This window comes from Amblyraja radiata, chromosome 1 (assembly GCF_010909765.2).
Source record: "Amblyraja radiata isolate CabotCenter1 chromosome 1, sAmbRad1.1.pri, whole genome shotgun sequence".
Taxonomy (NCBI): domain Eukaryota; kingdom Metazoa; phylum Chordata; class Chondrichthyes; order Rajiformes; family Rajidae; genus Amblyraja; species Amblyraja radiata.
Genome location: NC_045956.1, coordinates 72,836,798 through 72,855,031, shown reverse-complemented (window position 1 = coordinate 72,855,031; position 18,234 = coordinate 72,836,798). Strand labels below are relative to the sequence as shown.

At 45.5% G+C, this 18,234-nt stretch overlaps 1 protein-coding gene across 1 annotated transcript in view; it reads right to left on the bottom strand.

The window, feature by feature from the left end:
- Positions 1-18,234, bottom strand: part of tmem175 (transmembrane protein 175) — a 45,011-nt gene that overhangs the window by 8,755 nt on the left and 18,022 nt on the right. Inside the window, exons 3-7 of the mRNA XM_033024078.1 lie at positions 16,633-16,730; positions 16,289-16,340; positions 6,968-7,003; positions 6,552-6,635; positions 4,164-4,328 (exon numbers count right to left, since the gene is read on the bottom strand). Of these exons, the coding sequence (XP_032879969.1) occupies positions 4,164-4,328; positions 6,552-6,635; positions 6,968-7,003; positions 16,289-16,340; positions 16,633-16,730 (435 nt within the window). The remainder of the gene's footprint in view (positions 1-4,163; positions 4,329-6,551; positions 6,636-6,967; positions 7,004-16,288; positions 16,341-16,632; positions 16,731-18,234) is intronic.

The window sequence follows — 18,234 nt, the reverse complement described above, 5'->3', positions numbered from 1 at the left end:
TTCATCAGCCGAGGGAGCTGGTAATCAGCAGAAAGGTTTCTTCATTGGTTTGACTGGTGCCACAAGAGACATCACGGAGCCACCCTCTTCCAGCTGTATACTAATGAACTACCACTTCTGGTGGAATCATTACGGAAAACCTGAAATGAATGAGTCTGCATTTAATAGGTATGCCTGATAGTTCCTTCAATCTCCTGCAATGTAAGCACAGCTCATTCAATTTAGGCACAAGGCATCAGATGCTTGCAAGATGTTTTGCAGGATCTCGTGGGGTTTGTGTGCCTTTGTTATGTCTAAATCTGATGTGATATTAATGTTGGGTGGTCTGTCAGTTTTATTTCCATTATATTTTGATACAGCAACATTCAGAATTTTGTGGGGTGCCAGGTCATATCAAGGATTAGTACAAAATCAACTACATTTTTGTAGGGCTTGTCAAATGCAGCCCAGATTTGATATGAATGGCAAATACCCTTCCATGAAAGATGATAGTAAACCAAGTAAAATTTAAAGATGTTGAGATTGGTTTCATGGTTGCCTTCACTAAATTTGCCTTTTTATTCCAGATTATTTAATTAACTTTCTCAATTTAAATTTCCCAAATATATTGGTGACATTAAAACTTCAGATAATTCGCCTCAGCAATTGGCAGTTCTCCTGTAAAAGACCAATTAGGTAATAATGGTTCATCCATTAATATTAACAAAGTATTAAAACTTTTCAGTGCAGGAGGTAATTAGTCAAGAAAGTAAACTCTCTGGGAGAGTGTAAACCTTTAGGACATCATGACTTTTGTGACATGCCATAATATAACAAACTAGACTAGAATAGAATAACGTTTATTGTCATTTGAACCCAAGTTCAAATGAAATTACGTTTCTGCAGTCATACAAACAAGACACACAATTAACACAAAGACACACAATTAACAGTCAAAAACCAAGACACACAATTAACACAATTTACATAAACATCCATCACAGTGAATCTCTAAACACCTCCTCACTGTGATGGAAGGCAAAGTCTTGTCTCTCCCCTGTTCTTTATTCTTCTCCTGATGTTACAGCCCCCGGCGGGCGATGGTAAGTCCCGCGGCCGTTAAAACCGCTGGGCGATGTAAGGCCCTGCTCCGGGTCTTGATGCCGGAGCCCCCGGCGGGCGATGGTAAGTCGTTAAAGCCGCGCCGGGCGATGTAAGGCCCTGCTCCGGATTCGGGTGGGAGAAGTTGCCGTTGCGAGGGCTCCGAAAAGCGGTCTCCCACCAGGGACCCGCGAGCTCCCGATGTCACTGTCCACCGGGCCTGGGGCTGGAGCCTCCGAAGCTCCAAAGGCGGGTCAGAGCCGCGCGCCACCATAGCTCTCCATGCTCTGAAGTCGGCCAGCTCTGCGATGGTGAGTCCGCAGGCTCTGCGACTGGAGGCCTAGGTCGTACCGGTTGGAGGCCGCTCCATGGTGCTAGGCCCCAACGACAATGGAGACCCGGCAGGGAAAAGATCGGGTCCCCCGTACAGGGAAGAGATTTAAAAGTTTCCCCGACTCCCCCCCCCCCCCCCCCCCCCCCCCCGCCCCCCCACATATCCACAGCTAAAAATAATATATAAACTACAACCAAAACATGCACTTAATAGGACAAAAACGACAGACAGACTGCAGAGGCCGCTGCTGCGAGGCACCGCCACTTCCGGAAGTGGGGACCTGTTGGGTCCCTGTCACACGGGAGGCCTGGTCCCCCAACACAACCCGTTCCCTAAAGCAACATTCCACCACTCACCCGTTCCCCAAACGCAATATTCCACCACTCACATGTATCCCCCTCCCATCAAATACATCCCTCCCTGTCCCTCTCCCTCTACCCCACCTTGCCCATCACTCCAGACCACCACCCCCCTCCCTACCCCCTGCACTTCATCACACCTCTACCCCACTCCCTCCCTCTTTGCCCCCTCCCTCCCTCATCCCTCTCTCCACTCTTCCTCCGTCATCCCTCTCTCCCCTCTCCCTCTCTCATCCCCCTCCCACCCCCACTCTCTCATCCCTCCCTCTCCCCCCCCGTGCTGTGGGTCGGGCTGCGGCACTCCCTCTCTCCGTGTAACGGTGCAGTGCGTTGGGGCCGCTCCCGGAGTCTGTGCCCACGGCAGGAGCTGCTGGAGCGCTGCCCGCCCTGGAACCCTCGTTGTCCCTCGCCAGCGAGTAGACAGTGGGGCTCGGTACTTCTCTTCTCCATATTTTGCTCTTGCAGTCACTCTGAAATGTTAATCTTCATCTCATCTGTCCTCAGAACCTTTTTCCAGAACTGTGGTTGCTCTTTTAAGTACTTCTTGGCAAACTGTAACCTGGCCAGCCTATTTTTGCGGCTAACCAGTGGTTTGTATCTTGCAGTGTAGCCTCTGTATTTCTGTTCATGAAGTCTTCTGCGGATAGTGGTCATTGACTAATCCACACCTGACTCCTGAAGAGTGTTTCTGATCTGTCGGACAGATGTTTGGGGTTTTTTCTTTATTTTAGTGAGAAATCTTCTGTCATCATCTGTGGAGGTCTTCCTTGTCCTGCCAATCCCTTTGTGATTAGTAAGCTCACCAGTGCTTTCTTTCCTCTTAATGATGTTCCAAACTGTTGATTTTGGTAAGCCTAAGGTTTGGCTGATGTTTCTAACAGTTTTATTCTTGTTTCTCAGTCTCATAATGATTTATTTGACTTTCATTGGCACAACTTTGGTCCTCATGTTGATAAACAACAATCAAAGTTTCCAAAGGTGATGGAAAGATGGGAGGAAAGACCAGGTGCTGAGAGCTCCCTTATACCTGCATTAAGGAGGCAATTAAACACACCTGAGCAATTACAAACACCTGTGAAGCCATGTGTCCCAAACATAATGGTGCCCTGAAATGGAGGGACTATGTATAAGAACAGCTGTAATTTCTACATGGTGAAACCAAAATATTTAAAAATACCCTTTAATAAAATCTGACAATGTGCAATTAACCACATGTGCTTTTTTTTCTATTATATATCTCAAACTGTGGAGTACAGAGGCAAATAAATAAATGATGGGTCTTTGTCCCAAACATTATGGAGAGCACTGTAGGACAGTATAGCACAGGAACAGGCCCTTCGGACCACAATGTCCATGCTAAACATGATGCCAAGTTAAACTAATCTCCTCTGCCTGCTCATGATCCACATCCGTTCATTCCATGAGTATTCATGTGCCCATCTAAATGCCTTTTAATTGATACTATCGTATTGCCGCTATCATAGACCCTGACAGTGTGTTCCATGCAACCACCATTCTCTGTATAAAAAAAACTTGCCCCAAATGTCTCCTTTAAATTTTAGAAACAAAGAACTGCAGAAGCTGATTTTACCAAAGATAGATATAAAGTGCTGGAGTAACTCAGCGGGTCAGGCAGCAACTCTGGAGAAAAAGGATAGGTGACGCTTTGTATCGGGACCCTCTTTCAGACCTACGCTTTAAAGTTATGCTCTCTTGTCTTTGACATTTCCATCCTGGGAAAAAGATCTGACTGTCTACTATCTATATGCTTCTCATAATTTTATACACTTCTATCAGGTCTCCCCACTATCTCTGATGTTCCAGAGAAAACAATCCAAATTTGTCCAACCTCTCATACCTATACACTAATCCAGGCAGTATTCTGGTAAACTCTTCTTCACCTCTCCAAAACCTGCACGTCCTTCCTGCATATCTGCACACAAATGCAGCCTAACTAAACTCATATAAAGCTGCAACATGATTTCCTGACTCTTATTTTCAATGCCCTGACCATTGAAGGCAAGTAGGCCATACGTCATGCTTACAGTATGTACAAATCTTACATAACGTTAAACATCTTAGTTTGAATCTTTTTTTTCCCATTGGTAAGATTATTGTAACAGCTTTCTGCTCACATGAACAATAACAATCAGCAGGCAGAATTAAAATAGATAAAAAGGCAATTAGCTCCTTGATATAAATCAGTGCATCAGCATAAACTGATCTAGCAGCTTTTAGGATATTACGTTCATTTATGACAGGTCATAATATAACTAAATAAATTACTGCATGTTCATGGATCTTTAGTCTGAAATTTGATTGCATGTACATTTTTCCAAACATGGTGCTAGATTAACCAGTTATATAATGATACACAAAACAGAACTTACCACTGGACAATAGATGAAAGACATGATTGCTGCTATGAGGAACATACCAGGAGCTTGTAAGGTCACCTTTAAGATTTGGTACTTATAAGAAGTTCGATCATTTGATGCACAAATAAGGGCATTCAATAAGTAAGGTTGGTGGAATCCGTAAATTACAATTATGGCCTGTTATGGAATTAAAGGAAGAAGTAAGCTCTATTAGTGTTTCACTAACAATTACCACTTGAATATATTAGTTACATGACACTTAAAAGCACTTAAATTGTTATTTTCCCAAATGTATCCTTGTTACATTTATACACGTTCATAAAGAGTAGCAGCATTAATGAGCAAGCCTAGATAGCAGGCCACCGACCCTTGAGGAAATTGTTAAATCTGGCATCTTCTTCACCAAGTTTACACTTCCATATTAACATTTAAGAACACTCATCAGGGGTGGAAACCATAGCTGTGATTTTTTAAATTCAAGGATACTGAGGAAAATTCCAGCATAAACATTAGTGCTGCAAATCTGGGAAATTGGCAAAAATGGTATATAAGTAAATAACGGTGCAATTATCTATTAGGCAATCAAGGAATCCCAAGAAATTTCAAAAAATAAATGCATTTATCCTTTTCATTATCAATAAAATGTGATGTATCTTTTAGCAGAAAACAACACACATGGCCAAAAGGGAGTAATTGGATGGTACACTGCATCAACACATTGGTTCGCATCAGAATTTTCATCTCCGTGATAGCTACAAAGGCTCTGTGTGTAATGGAATTTGTCATCAATCCCTTTTGAAAATAGCTGAACCTGAATTTAGAAACCTCACCTGCAGATGCCACAACTTAAATAAAATGCAGAAATTCTGTATAATCTTTTAACCATTTTCTTCCAATACTTCTCACAATAGTGGTTCAGCTTTGAATTCCCTTTCAATCAATCAATTAATCAATTTATTCATCACATACACAATAAAGTGCAGTGAAATGAACTTGCCAGCAGCGGTACAATAAAAAAAGAACACAAAATACACAATAAAAATTGAACACAAACATCCACCACAGCAGTCTTCACTGTGCTGGAAGGCACAAAGTACAGTCAGTCCTCCTCCATTGATACCCCGTGGTTGGGGCCATAAACCTCCGCAGTCACCGCTGCGGGCGGCCAGATGTACAGGCCCTCTCGTCGGGATGGTAAGTCCCGAATCGGCGATTCCCTACCGGAGACCGCGGCTTCAGGATGTTGTAGGCCGCAGGCTGGCAGTCGAAGCTCTTCTCCGGGGATCCCCGGCGAGGGATCCCGCTCCGGATGTTAAGTTCACGCCGCACCCGTAGGATGTTATCGGCCGCGGGCCGGCGGTCGGAGCTCTTCTCCAGCGAACTCCAGCGATCCCTAGCAAGGGATCCCAGGCTCCGGATGCCGCACCCGCGGCTAGAAGCTCCGCAGACTTCAGGCTGTAACAGTCCGTGGGCCAGCGATCGGAGCACTCCCTTCTGGTGACCTCGGCAAGGGCTCGCCCGCTCCACGATGAAATGTCCATGCTCCGCCCGCTGCTGAAACTCCGGGCCCGACTTCGGGAAAGGCCGCACCAATTCATGGTGTTAGGCCGCGAGGGAGGCGACATGGAAAAAGTCCATGAGGAGGCTAATTCAACTTCTGTTTTGGAGAATGAGACTGCATAACAAAAATATTAGCAAATTGATTCATAGAGTCCTACAACATGGAAACTAGTATTTCAGCCTACAGTATCTGAACCAGCCATCAAGTACAGTATTTTCTCTTTAAAAATCCCATTTACATTACTGAACCTCAAGCCTTTTGTGCTACATTTAAAAAGCTAATCCAAATACTTTAAAAAATATTATGACAGTACCTGCCTCCACCATCCATCTGTATAGTGTTCCAGATTTCAACCACTCATTGGATTAAAATATTCCTCTCAATTATTAATTCTCCTATTGCTAATATTATCCATGCCCTCTGGTTAGAGAGACCACTGCTCAGGGAAAAGATTCTCACTATCTACTCTATCCATGCCTCTAAATTTGTGTATACCTCTATCAGGCTGCACCCTCTTCCTGCTCTGCTCCAAGGAAAATAAGCCCAGCCTAGCAAGTCTCTCCCCGCAGCTGCAACATTATCTTAGGCACTGTCTTGGTGAACCTCATTTGCACACCCCAAATCCTATAATATGGAGCACAAAACTCCATACCGCTTGTCTGCAAATTGGTGGCCCAGACCAAAAGGGTTAACCTGGAAATTGTAACAGGGTCAATGTCAGTATTTGGTTTATGGATATTCCAGTGGTTGCTGATAAATAGCCAGAATACATTAGACTCACAATATTAATCTCTTTCTGCCAGGTTATTGGGTTACATTAAAATGTATTTATTTCATACCTGAATTAATCCAATGATAATGGCACAAACACAAAATGATAGAATTCCAAGTTTGTCATCTGGAAATGAGGCCATCAGGGAAAACTAAGAACAGAACAGTTAGAGTATTTATAAATACTGCACATAACATTTTTAAATAGCAGTTGAACCCCAATAATGATTTGTAGACATACTAAATTGCACTTTAAAATTGTTTTTAAAGTCTTGTAAATGCTTCGTCAAATTCAAATCTAAGGGCCATCATATTGTATAACAGAATATTTTACAAACTTTTTTAAAGCATAAGATTATCCATTTAAAAGTTAAAGATGGCAACATAATAAGCATTTTTATAAAAGCATCATGCTAAAATCTCCCATTCTGATATTTAGAAACTTGTCCCACTTAGAGTTATAGGCAATATAATATTTACTTACAGTATAAGGCAGGAAGGTTATGAGCATCATGCATGCCTAAAAAACATAAATATTACAACTATTTACCCAAAATACTTAGGCTGCAATTACATATTACATTTTATCTTCAAGGCGGAGTAGTTTAATGTACACAGAGGAGAATATAGCAGTATACTGGTCTGCAGGGACTCAATTTCACCTCTGGATGTCTTGGAATACAAAAGAGCATTAAATAAATTGGAACAGCACCTCATATTTCACTTGGATAGTTTACACCCCAGCGGTATGAACATTGACTTCTCCAATTTCAGATAGTCCTTGCTTTCTCCCTCCTTCCCCTCCCCTTCCCAGCTCTCCCACAAACCTACTATTTCCACCTCTTCCTTTCTTTTTCCCGCCCCCCCCCCCCCCCCGACATCAGTCTGAAGAAGGGTCTCGACCCGAAACGTCGCCAATTCCTTCTCTCCATAGATGCTGCCTCACCCACGGAGTTTCTCCAGCATTTTTGTCTACCTTAAATAAATTGGTACTCACCCTACCAACAGACTTCACATCAAATACAGTACAATTTCAACTCAGAGCAAAGTCCCACCTTAACAGTAACTTGGGGATTGTTTGAAATAGTATAAAGTCTGTTGAACAGAAGTGATGCTGCCGCTAGTCTAACTTCAAAATTTTTACCACAAGGAAAGCATGGTCTCACTTATCTCCTAATTCAATTGAATTGGCCAGTTTCACGTGCTGATTCCTCATTACATTGCACAACATTTTGGTTGTTAGCATTTGATTCACTGCCTTCTCCTAAAAGCAACCGACCAATATGGAAGTAAGTAAGTTGTCACAAAGAGCGTTAAACACTACTTATAGGTTTATTACATCTTACTGTTCACTCGTTGATGGAGACTTGAAAGTGACTTCTTGAAAGACATCTGGGGACTTACTGGACATTACTAAATATTCACAAATACTCAAGGGTCTGTTCCACAAAGGCGACTCTTTAGGCGAGTGCCAGGGACTAGTTTTAATGGAATTCACTTACGACACCTGGCGACAACCTACGACAGCACCTACGACAACCCCTACGTCAACCTACAACAGCAAAAATTGTAGCCACTGTCGCCAAAAATGTTGCAACATGTTGAAATTTTTGTGGCAGTCGCCTGTAGTCGCCCCAAAAAAATCGCCTAAGTGGGACAGGCCCATCATTGACACTATTTCTGAAATTTTCCCCAAGGATTTCACATAACATTAGTTGATGTTGTAATTTTCTACCTTGTTGGATACTTTTAAGAAGCCACAGGAGAAAGGGAGCTGGATAATGGGCATCTTCCTAGGGTTCTCCCTTGGCAAGCAAAACAATGGGAGGAGGATGAGAGATTGGCAGCCGCAAAAGAGGGATAGGAAGCAGAGGAGGTTTACTTGTGTTTTTGGCATTGGTTATTGCTCCTCCTTGCACCTCCATCACCAGGAACTCCTGAACTGGATCTGAGAAACCTGTACACCTTTGCATTCAGCCTCTGGACTACTCCAAAACAAACCCCTCTCATTCCACTCAGAAGATGCGTTCAGCTGGAGTAGTTTGAGTGCTAAACGTGAAGGCATATATTTGAACACAAATTGTAAATACCAAGAAATCAGAAAGATAGTATCTAAGTTGCATGCAAAAAACAGATTTTCAAATGAGTGTGTTTTCAGTCAATAAATTTCTGCCTGGGAAAATGATTCTGATTGTCTATACGATCTATGCCTCTCATAATTCTTTGTACTTCTATCAAGTCTCCCCTCAAGTGCAGAGAGCAGTGCAAATTTAGTCATTGAGTTCATGCAAACTGGATGTTAAGGGAATCCATATGATAATAGTGCTGGCATATGGAGTTCAGGTAGAAGATCAGCCATGACCTCGAAGAAAGACAAAGCAGGTTTAAAGGGCCAGTTGGTCTACTCTAAGTGTGAGATGTTGCACTTTGGAAGGTTGAATATAAGGAGAGAATATAGTTAATGACAAGAACGTTAACAGCATTGATGTGCAGAGGGATCTTGGAGTCTAAATTCACTGCACACTGAAGGTGGCAGCATAAGTAGAGAGGGTGCAAAAGAAGGCGGTATGCTTGTGAAGGGCATGGAGTATAAAAGACAGGAAGTCATGATATAGCTCCACAGGACTTTGGTTAGGCTGCATTTGGAGTATAGGTGCTCCCCAATTTACGATGCTTCGACTTGCGATATTTCGACTTTATGATCGGCAAACGCTCGGCAGCAGCAGTGTGCCGCACGCCACTTCCGGTCACGTGATCGCAATGTATTAAATGCGTTTTCGACTTGCGATATTTTAGGATGGGTTTATTGGAACGTAACCCCATCGTAGGTCGAGGAGCAGGTGTACTGCATGTAATTTTAGTTGCCCCATTACGGGAAAGGTGTGTAGGCTTTGGAGAGGGTGCAGAGAAGGTTTACTAGAATGCTGCCTGGATTAAAGGGGTTCAGCCAGAGGGAGAGGTTAGATAGACTTGGATTGTTTCACTGGTATGTCAGAGGTTAAGGGGAGACTTGATAGAAGTATGTTAAATTATGTGAGGAATAGATAGGGTAGACAGTCAGAACCTTTCTCCAGAGTGGAAATGCCTAACACTAGAGGGTGTGGCTGTGAGGGAGAAAGTTTTAAGGTGGCCACAGATGACATTCATGAATACACAGAGGCTGTGAGTGACTACATCAGCTGGTGCACATCTATATGTGCCCCTCCCAGAACTGTGCGTTTGTTTCCAAACCAGAAACCTTGGTTCAATGGAAACATAAAACAGAAGATCAGGAAAAGGCAGGAAGCTTTTAAGTCAGGAGATCAAAAGGAGTACAAGAAAGCCCGGTACGAGCTACAGAAGTCCATCAGAGCTGGAAAGAGGGCTTATTCCCAAAAACTTGAAAGCTTTTACCTAAGTAACAACACACGCAGTATGTGGCAGGGAATCCAAGCAGTCACAAGCTACAAGAAAACAGTACCAACCACAGACCCCCAGGATGTCACCCTCCCAGACAGCCTTAATACCTTCTACACCAGGTTTGACAGACTGAACACAGACACCCCCTCAAAAGCCCCCTGCAACCCCACGGACACTGTCTTTCAGGTGACACCCACACAGGTCCTGAAAGCTCTGAGGCAGGTGAACCCCCACAAGGCTGTGGGACCAGATGGCGTCCCTCCTAAAGTTCTGAAGGCCTGTGCAGAACAACTCACTGGAGTGTATGTAGACATCTTCAATCTGTCTTTAAACCAAGCAGTGGTCCCCCGTATTTTTAAATTTTCCACCATTGTACCAGTTCCAAAAAAACCTAACCCATCCACCCTGAATGACTTCAGGCCAGTGGCACTCACGCCAGTTGCCATGAAGTGTCTAGAAAAACTGGTTCTCACACACATCAATCGCATGGTCCCGGGCACGATCGACCCCCCCCAGTTCGCCTACCGCCCCAACCGCTCAGTGGACGACGCAGTGGCCATTGCTCTACACCACATCCTGCAACACCTGGACAGCAGAGGAACATACGTCAGAACGCTGTTCCTGGATTACAGCTCGGCTTTTAACACCATTCGCCCGTGCAGGCTGACTGAGAAGATGACAGACCTCGGCGTAACGACTCCCACCTGCAACTGGATCTTGGATTTCCTGACTGAAAGACCACAGGTGGTGAGGATGGGAAGGAGGGTGTCTGCAGAGCTCACCGTCAGCACAGGATCACCACAAGGCTGCTGTCTCAGCCCCAAACTTTTCACCCTGTACACACACGACTGTGTCTCCACCCAGGAAAATACCATAATTATTAAGTATGCGGATGATACCACCATCCTGGGCCTCATCAAGGGGGGGGGGACGAGTCGGGCTACAGGAGTCTGGTGAACGACATTCTTGCCTATGGTGAGGTGAACGACCTAAGCCTCAACACAGACAAGACAAGAGAAATAATAATGGACCAGAAAAAATCCACCCCCCCCCTGCAGCCCCTCATCATCAAGGGGACTGTGGTGGAGAGGGCTGACAGTTACAGATACCTGGGATTACAAGTAACATCAGATCTGAACTGGACTTTGAACACTGCTGCCACAGTGAAAAAAGCCCAGCAGAGACTGTACTTCATCAGGCTGCTCAGAAAAGCTGGTCTGCACTGTCGCCCTCTCCCCAGGTCTACAAAGGACTGATAGAGAGCATCCTCACCACAGGCATCACGGTGTGGTATGGAAACACCACACAGACAGAGAGGAAGGCTCTGCAAAGAGTCATAAAGACTGCAGAGAGGATTATCAGAACGGAACTCCCCTCCATGGACACAATCTACACACAGCGCTGTCAAAAAAGAGCAGAGAGAATCATTAGAGACACACTACATCCAGCTCACTCCCTGCTCAAACACAAAAACTGCACATACAACCTCAGGCACAGACGAGCGGACAGCATCGCCACAAACAGAACACGCTTTTTTAAGAGCTTCTTCCCTGCCACAGTGAGACTCTTGGCCAAAACAAAATGAACTGATGTCCTGACCTACCTCATAGCATATCATATTATATCATATTATATTGTCTCCTGGGCCTGTGCAATTTACAATGTAATCGACACTTTTATATAGGGTTTGTGCAATTTACAATGCTCTCACTTTCCCCTTTATATAGGGTTTTAGGCACTTTCTTTTCTATTTCTAGAGAAGTATATGTTTTTATAGATTATGTGTCTTTCTGTGTGTCTTTTTAATTTGACTTGATTTGACTCTCTGAACAACCGCACAAGAGTTCCTATGTGTGTAAGCACAAAGGGCAAATAAAGTGTTTGACCTTTAATAGAGACTAGACCAAGTGGGACCCATTGGGTCCCGTCCCCCAATGCGGGGGGGGGGGGGGGGGGGGAGGGGCACGCGGAGTCACAGGGGAGGGCTGGTCCCCGAACGCAATATTCCACTAAAATATTCATAGGTCCCAATACGCACCACTCCCCAGAGAGGGAGGGGTTAGAGAGGGGGGGGGGGTGGTAGAGAGGGAAGGGGGTAGAGAGGGAGGGGCGGCAGAGAGGGAGGGGGGTAGAGAGGGAGGGGGAGGGGGTAGAGAAGGAGAGGGAGGGGTAGAGAGGGAGGGGGTAGAGAGGGAGGGGGTAGAGAGGGAGGTGGAGTGGGTAGAGAGGGAGGGGAGTAGAGAGGGAGGGTAGAGGGAGGGGGGGGGGGGTAGAGAGGGAGAGGGGCAGAGAGGGAGGGGGTAGAGACCCTACCCCATCTCCCTCCTCCTCATTTCTCTCATCCTCCTCCCCTTATTCCCATTCCCTGCCCCAGGACCTACCCAGGTCGTAGAGCAGCGCCAGGGCCTGGACAGCTTGTGATTGGTGCACTGTGAGAGGCAGGCAGCTTGAGAGCCCATTATTACCGCTGGCAACGTCCCATTGTGATGTCATTGTGGCAGTCGGCAAGCAGCTTGAGAGCCCATTGTGATTCGTGCACTGTGAGAGGCATTGTGACATCATCACTGGATGCTCTCTGTGAAAGCAGTTTTGGCATTTATTGAAACTTTAAATCATGAATAACTTCGGAAACATAGGTTGAAATGCGACGGGAAGATGTTTATCACTTCGACGGGAAAAATGTGAGTAGAATATGTGAAAGTGGGAAGGCTGTGACGTAGCGTTTGGAAGAAGATAGGAAAAAGCAGAGCAGAGTGACACATTGCCGGCACAAACAAAGAGTTTTAGTCACATAGATGTGTTAGAATAGTGGCGTTTAAGAGGCTTTTGGATAGGCACATGGAAGTGCAGGCTATAGAGCAGGGGTTCCCAACCTTTTTCGTTCCGTTTACCCCTGGCACATAACAATGTTATTTCACTTATTTATGAACTGAATTTCAATGTGTCAGTCATCCGTGCCGAGTTAAACGTAAAGAAGAATAAACAATACTTCCCATCTCCTATGCGGTTTGCTGCTATTTGGTGCTATCCCTACAATCTGCAGTGAGCACTCCTAATGCTTATGGTTTGACAACCCGAGCCGCAGGAAACGGTCTCTCAGAGTCTGTAAGTCTAAGAATTGATTATATCATGCAAAGGATGGTTTCAACATCACAACTGAACCAGCATCTTTTTGTCCGGAAATAACCATGTAAGGTTTTATGCTCATTCCCCACATCAGCGAGAACCATGGGTATATAATCCAGGCAGGCACTATGAAAACCCGGAAGCGGGAGTCTTGCTGAATTTTGCAAGACCCGTCTATTGAGGCCAAATGGAGGAAGACATAAAAGAACATTCCTCCCTAGTGTAGCGAGAATGCGCCCTTCGCCACTAATATGCCTCGTATTTTTTGCAACTGTTGATTGAGCCTGGATGCAAGCATCTCAACGTTAGTGTTCCATCGATCCACAATGTCATTAAATACTTTGTGATCACACATTCATTCTGTGTTGTCATTGATTTTGCATGATAATACACCAGTGCTAAATGCGGTTAGGTAAAACTATCACCGGATACTTTGATTTGGTTGTACCTTTGTGATTAACATATACCACAACCAAAGTGTATCACCTTGGACTTGTGCATGCAGGTTATGCCTATCCACACGCCCTTTAATGCACTGAATGCACCTGGTGTCCATTGGCAGTTGATACCATGACTGAACACTTGATAACTCATGCTAATCCCATCTGCCTCCGTAACTAGAGATGGTATTAGTAGATTTCCCATCTTTGGGCAATAGCATCAGTTTGGAAATGACTGAAGATTTACAGATGAGAGGTTTTTAGTGGAGCAAAGCTGAATACTGTTCGTCCATCATTGTGACTTTGTTTGTTTCAACTGAGAATAGCAGAGGTCTAATCTTTTATCTCAGAGCTGATCCCAGACAAATAAATGGTTTGATTGTATCCTAATAATCAATAGTTTCAGTTGGTATCAACTTAATTTGAATTTAACTGGACGGGTGAGAACCTCAATTTCTCAAATATAGCTATGTGGCTGATAAGGCAAATTTAGTAAAATACAGTATGTTCAATATCATTCAGATTGGCCATGCCACTTATTTGTTAGCTCTGTGCAGTCGAAGCACTGATTGTAGTGATTTGGTAAATAATCTGGAAACTGAAGTTAGCCCATTTTGCAACGCTTCTGAGTGTATCATTGCCTCATCCAGTTAAATTTCAAATATCTTCAACCCTGTGAGAGGAAATGATCACATGGAAGTTATTCAGAAATGTCTATACTGCACATGCGGGTTGAGGCTGTTGACAATGATCAGACCACATCCCATATTGTGAGCCTGCCTTGAAAGGCAACTCCAACCATACCTGTTGTGCAGTATAAACTAATCTTATGTTATCCCAAACCAGTGTAAATATTCAATCAGTTTGAGTATTACCAACTTGTATCCGTGACAAGAGACATCATCAATGTGGCTCCATACATTTATCCAAATGGGAGGACTTATGCAACCCGGCCCAGGAGCTGCCTCAACCATGTGTGCATGATTTTGCACTTCTGCTCCTGGGAGGTAGAGGAGCTCGAGTATGGGGTTGGCGCATCTTCCAAGAAGGCCGTTCTGGGCTGTGGCCTAAAAAAGACCTTTGTTCTGGTTGTACGGCCTTCAAGCTTTCACCAGCTTCAGTGCATCGTGGTTTGCTGGTGGGTGCATAGGGGTACTGCCGCCGGAGATGTGAGGTCTTATGTGATGATGTGGCCTTCTTGAGCCCGATGGCCCTCGTCGAGCTCTTGCTGCTGGTTGTGTTGTTCCTGCACCCCCTGCACACTTGTGGTATCTTCAGTCAAACCCCTTTCTTGAGAGTCAGCCCAGAAGTGACTCCTAATGCTCCCCTCTGTCGAGGGAGATGCATTATGCAGCCCTCAATAAGGTGCTGCCTTGGGCGTCCTAGGACCCCATGGTGACTAGACTCCATATACCAGAGCATGTCACATTGGAGCATCTGTTCCATCAACCGCTCCATGCGGGATATGCGATCACAGTGCTCCCGCTGGCGGTGAGTATTCACAGCCCGACTTGTCCGAGTCTTCGGCCTGTCTGACTTTTTGCTTGGCCTTCCCGCTAGTCTGTGGTGTCGATTCCAACTGTGCAGATGCCAGGTCGGAGACTGATGATCGATTAGCGGTCCAGGTGTAGCCAACCGCTGCTGACTGCCCGCACTCCCGTGGTCCTCCGCAGTCAGTCTCCATTTGGACTTAGTCCATGGTTCCTTTCCTGTAACACATCCTCACAGAAATAGAACTTAACAACCTGAGAGTAAAGAATTTACCTGCAGGTCCTGTTTTAAACCTTCTGCTGCAGGGTCTCGAGGTCGGGGCCTTCCCTTCCCCCCCCCCGCCGTGCTGGGTATCCCCGTGGTTCCAGCAGCAGGGATATCCCCGTGGTCCCTGTGAATATCCCGGCAGGGATAGCCGCGATATACATTGTCGGGTGGTATCCCCGTTGTGAAGGTGCCATTGGCACCAGTATGAAGCCGCTGGCTCCGAGAGACGACTTCTCCGCCGCCCGCTGCCCATATTTCGTGGTCTTTCAAGCGGCTGTGTGTCGGGGTATCCCCGATGTGTTTCCCCAGGTGCCACCGGCACCAGTATGAGGCTGCTGGCTCCAACGCCAGCGGCCCGAGAGGCGAATTCACCACCGCCCGCTCCCGCGGTCTTAAATGCGGCTTTTGTCACGGGGTATCCCCGCTGTGTTTTCCCAGGTGCTACCGGCACCAGTATGAAGCTGCTGGCTCCAAACGCCAACGGCCCGATAGGCAAATTCACCGCCGCCGCTCCCGCATTCCATGGTCTTAAAAGCGGCTATATGTCGGGGGATATCCCCGATGTTTTCTCCCCCCAGGTGCCACTGGCACCAGTGTGAAGCTGCTGGTTCCAACGCCAGCAGCCCGAGAGGCGAATTTACGGCCGCCCGCTCCCGCATTCCGCGGTCTTTAAAGCGGCTATATGTCGGGGGGGTATCCCCGATGTTTTCGGGTATGCCCGATGTCGTGACCGGTATTCCCTTGACTGGGTCCTCTGGACTTCGCCCCGGGCTTTACAGGACCTCTCAGTAGAGGTTCCTGCAGGAAGATAAAACCTGGAAAAGGTTAAAAAAACACCTTCAGGTCTGACTGCTGGCAGGAGAATCGCGTCCACACTGCCAGTCGTACGCAATAGACGATATGACACGCATGCATCCTGGCGGGTTCTTCACGTAGTCACTCACGTGACTCCGAAGTAAAATCATATCTAACCAATGACATCAAGTTGTTGGCATTCCATCACAACAGTGAGGAATCATTGTTGGTTTATTTTAGTTCATGAGATATTCCAAGGCAAATTGTCATGAACATTTTATACTCACCAAGTTGAGAAGGGCAAGAACATCATCTATTTGTTCAATTACTTGGAACAATCTATAAAAAAATGAATATTTAAAAATTAGTTGATATTCAAATGCAATACGAATTTTTTAATAAACTGTAACCAGGAAATGATTCCAAGTCAGAAAATATTATGTCATCATATTCAATCCTTGGTGAGTCCTGAACAATGAGTACAAGACAGTTTGGCATAACTTACAGAAATAAGAGCACCTGCACTCACAATAACCGTCTGTTTAGCACAATCACTTGCTTTCCCTTAAGATAACATTTAAATGCAGTGATTACATTTAAAATGCAGTGTAGTGCAAAAAACAATATTTACCTGATATGCGACGCCCAAGCCACAGTCACTATTAAAAACGTCATTATGTAAACAGCTATTTTGGTTGCAAGAAGTTGCTGCAGACTTGCTTCCAGTTCCTTGGGTTAGAAAATATAACAACTGAGTTATGTGGTTTTAAATCAAGTGAATACAAATACTATATAGCATATAAGTAGAAAATGCTGTGAAAATTCAGCAGGTCAAGCAACTACATTGGATAAAGGGACAGAGCTAATGTTCCAGATTGATGACTTTTCATCACGATAGGCAGACCTGGTTGGAACACCAGAATGGTGATGGTAATTTGTGAGTAGGAATAAAGAAAATCCTAAGTGACATGTCGCCTGTATGGTCGTGAGTAGTCGCCCAAAGAATCGTACCTTTTTCTGGTCGCCGCTGGATTTTTTTAACTTTTTGAAAATTTTCGGCAACCTGCTGCGACTATGACGGGTGTCGGCAGGCCGCCGAAAAAATTGCGTAAGTGGGACATGCCCTTAAGGCTTTTTACACATACATTAAAAACAAGAGGGCAACCAGAAGGTAGAACCGCTCAAGAATAAAGGAGGGAATTTATGCTTGGAGTCAGAACATGGAGTAAATGTGTACTTTGCTGTTCATAGACTTCAGTTCAGCCTTCAACATGATAGTCCCCACCAGACTGGCCGGGAAGCTACTGGAATTGGGGCTCAACACCCCCGTGTGCCTGGGCCCTGGACTTTCTCACCGCCAGGCCCCAAGTAGTTAAGATGGGAGGGAATACATCGAAGTCCCTCACCCTGAGCACAGGATCGCCCCAGGGTTGCATCCTCAGCCCCCTATTGTACTCCCTGTACACACATGACTGTGTGGCTAGGTTCAGCTCCAACTCAATAATTAAGTTTGCTGATGACACTGTGGTGATGGGCCTGTTCTCAGACAACGATGAGAAGGCCTACCGAGAGGAGGTGGCTGATCTAGCACTCTGGTGCCAGGACAACAGCCTCCTCTTGAACATCAAAAAAACTAAGGAGATGATCGTGGACTTTAGGAGGGCACATCATCCGAGGACGTACACACCATTGAGGATAAATGGGGATACTGTGGATAGGGTGAGCTGTTTTAAATATCTGGGAGTCCACATCTCTGAGGATATGACATGGGCATCACACGCCGCAGCACTCGTGAGTAAGGCAAGGCAGCGCCTTTACCACCTCAGGCAATTGAGGAAATTCAGAGTGTCTCCGAGGATCCTCCAGTGCTTCTACTCAGCGGCTGTGGAAAGCATCTTGTCCGGAAATATTACCATCTGGTTTGGGAATTGCTCTGCCCAGGACAAGAAGGCTCTGCAGAGAGTAGTGCGTTCGGCCGAACGCACTATGGGAACTTCACTTGCCCCCCTGCAGGAACTATACATCAGGAGGTGCAACTCCAGAGCCAATAAAATCATGGGAGACCCCTTCCACCCATGCAACGGACTGTTCCAGCTGCTACGGTCAGTCAAACGCCTCCGTTGCCATGCTGTGAGAACGGAGAGGTTGAGAAGGAGTTTCTTCCCAGAGGCCATTCGGACTGTAAACTCCTATCTCACCAGGGACTAAATTTACTGTACGTTTTTCCTTGCAA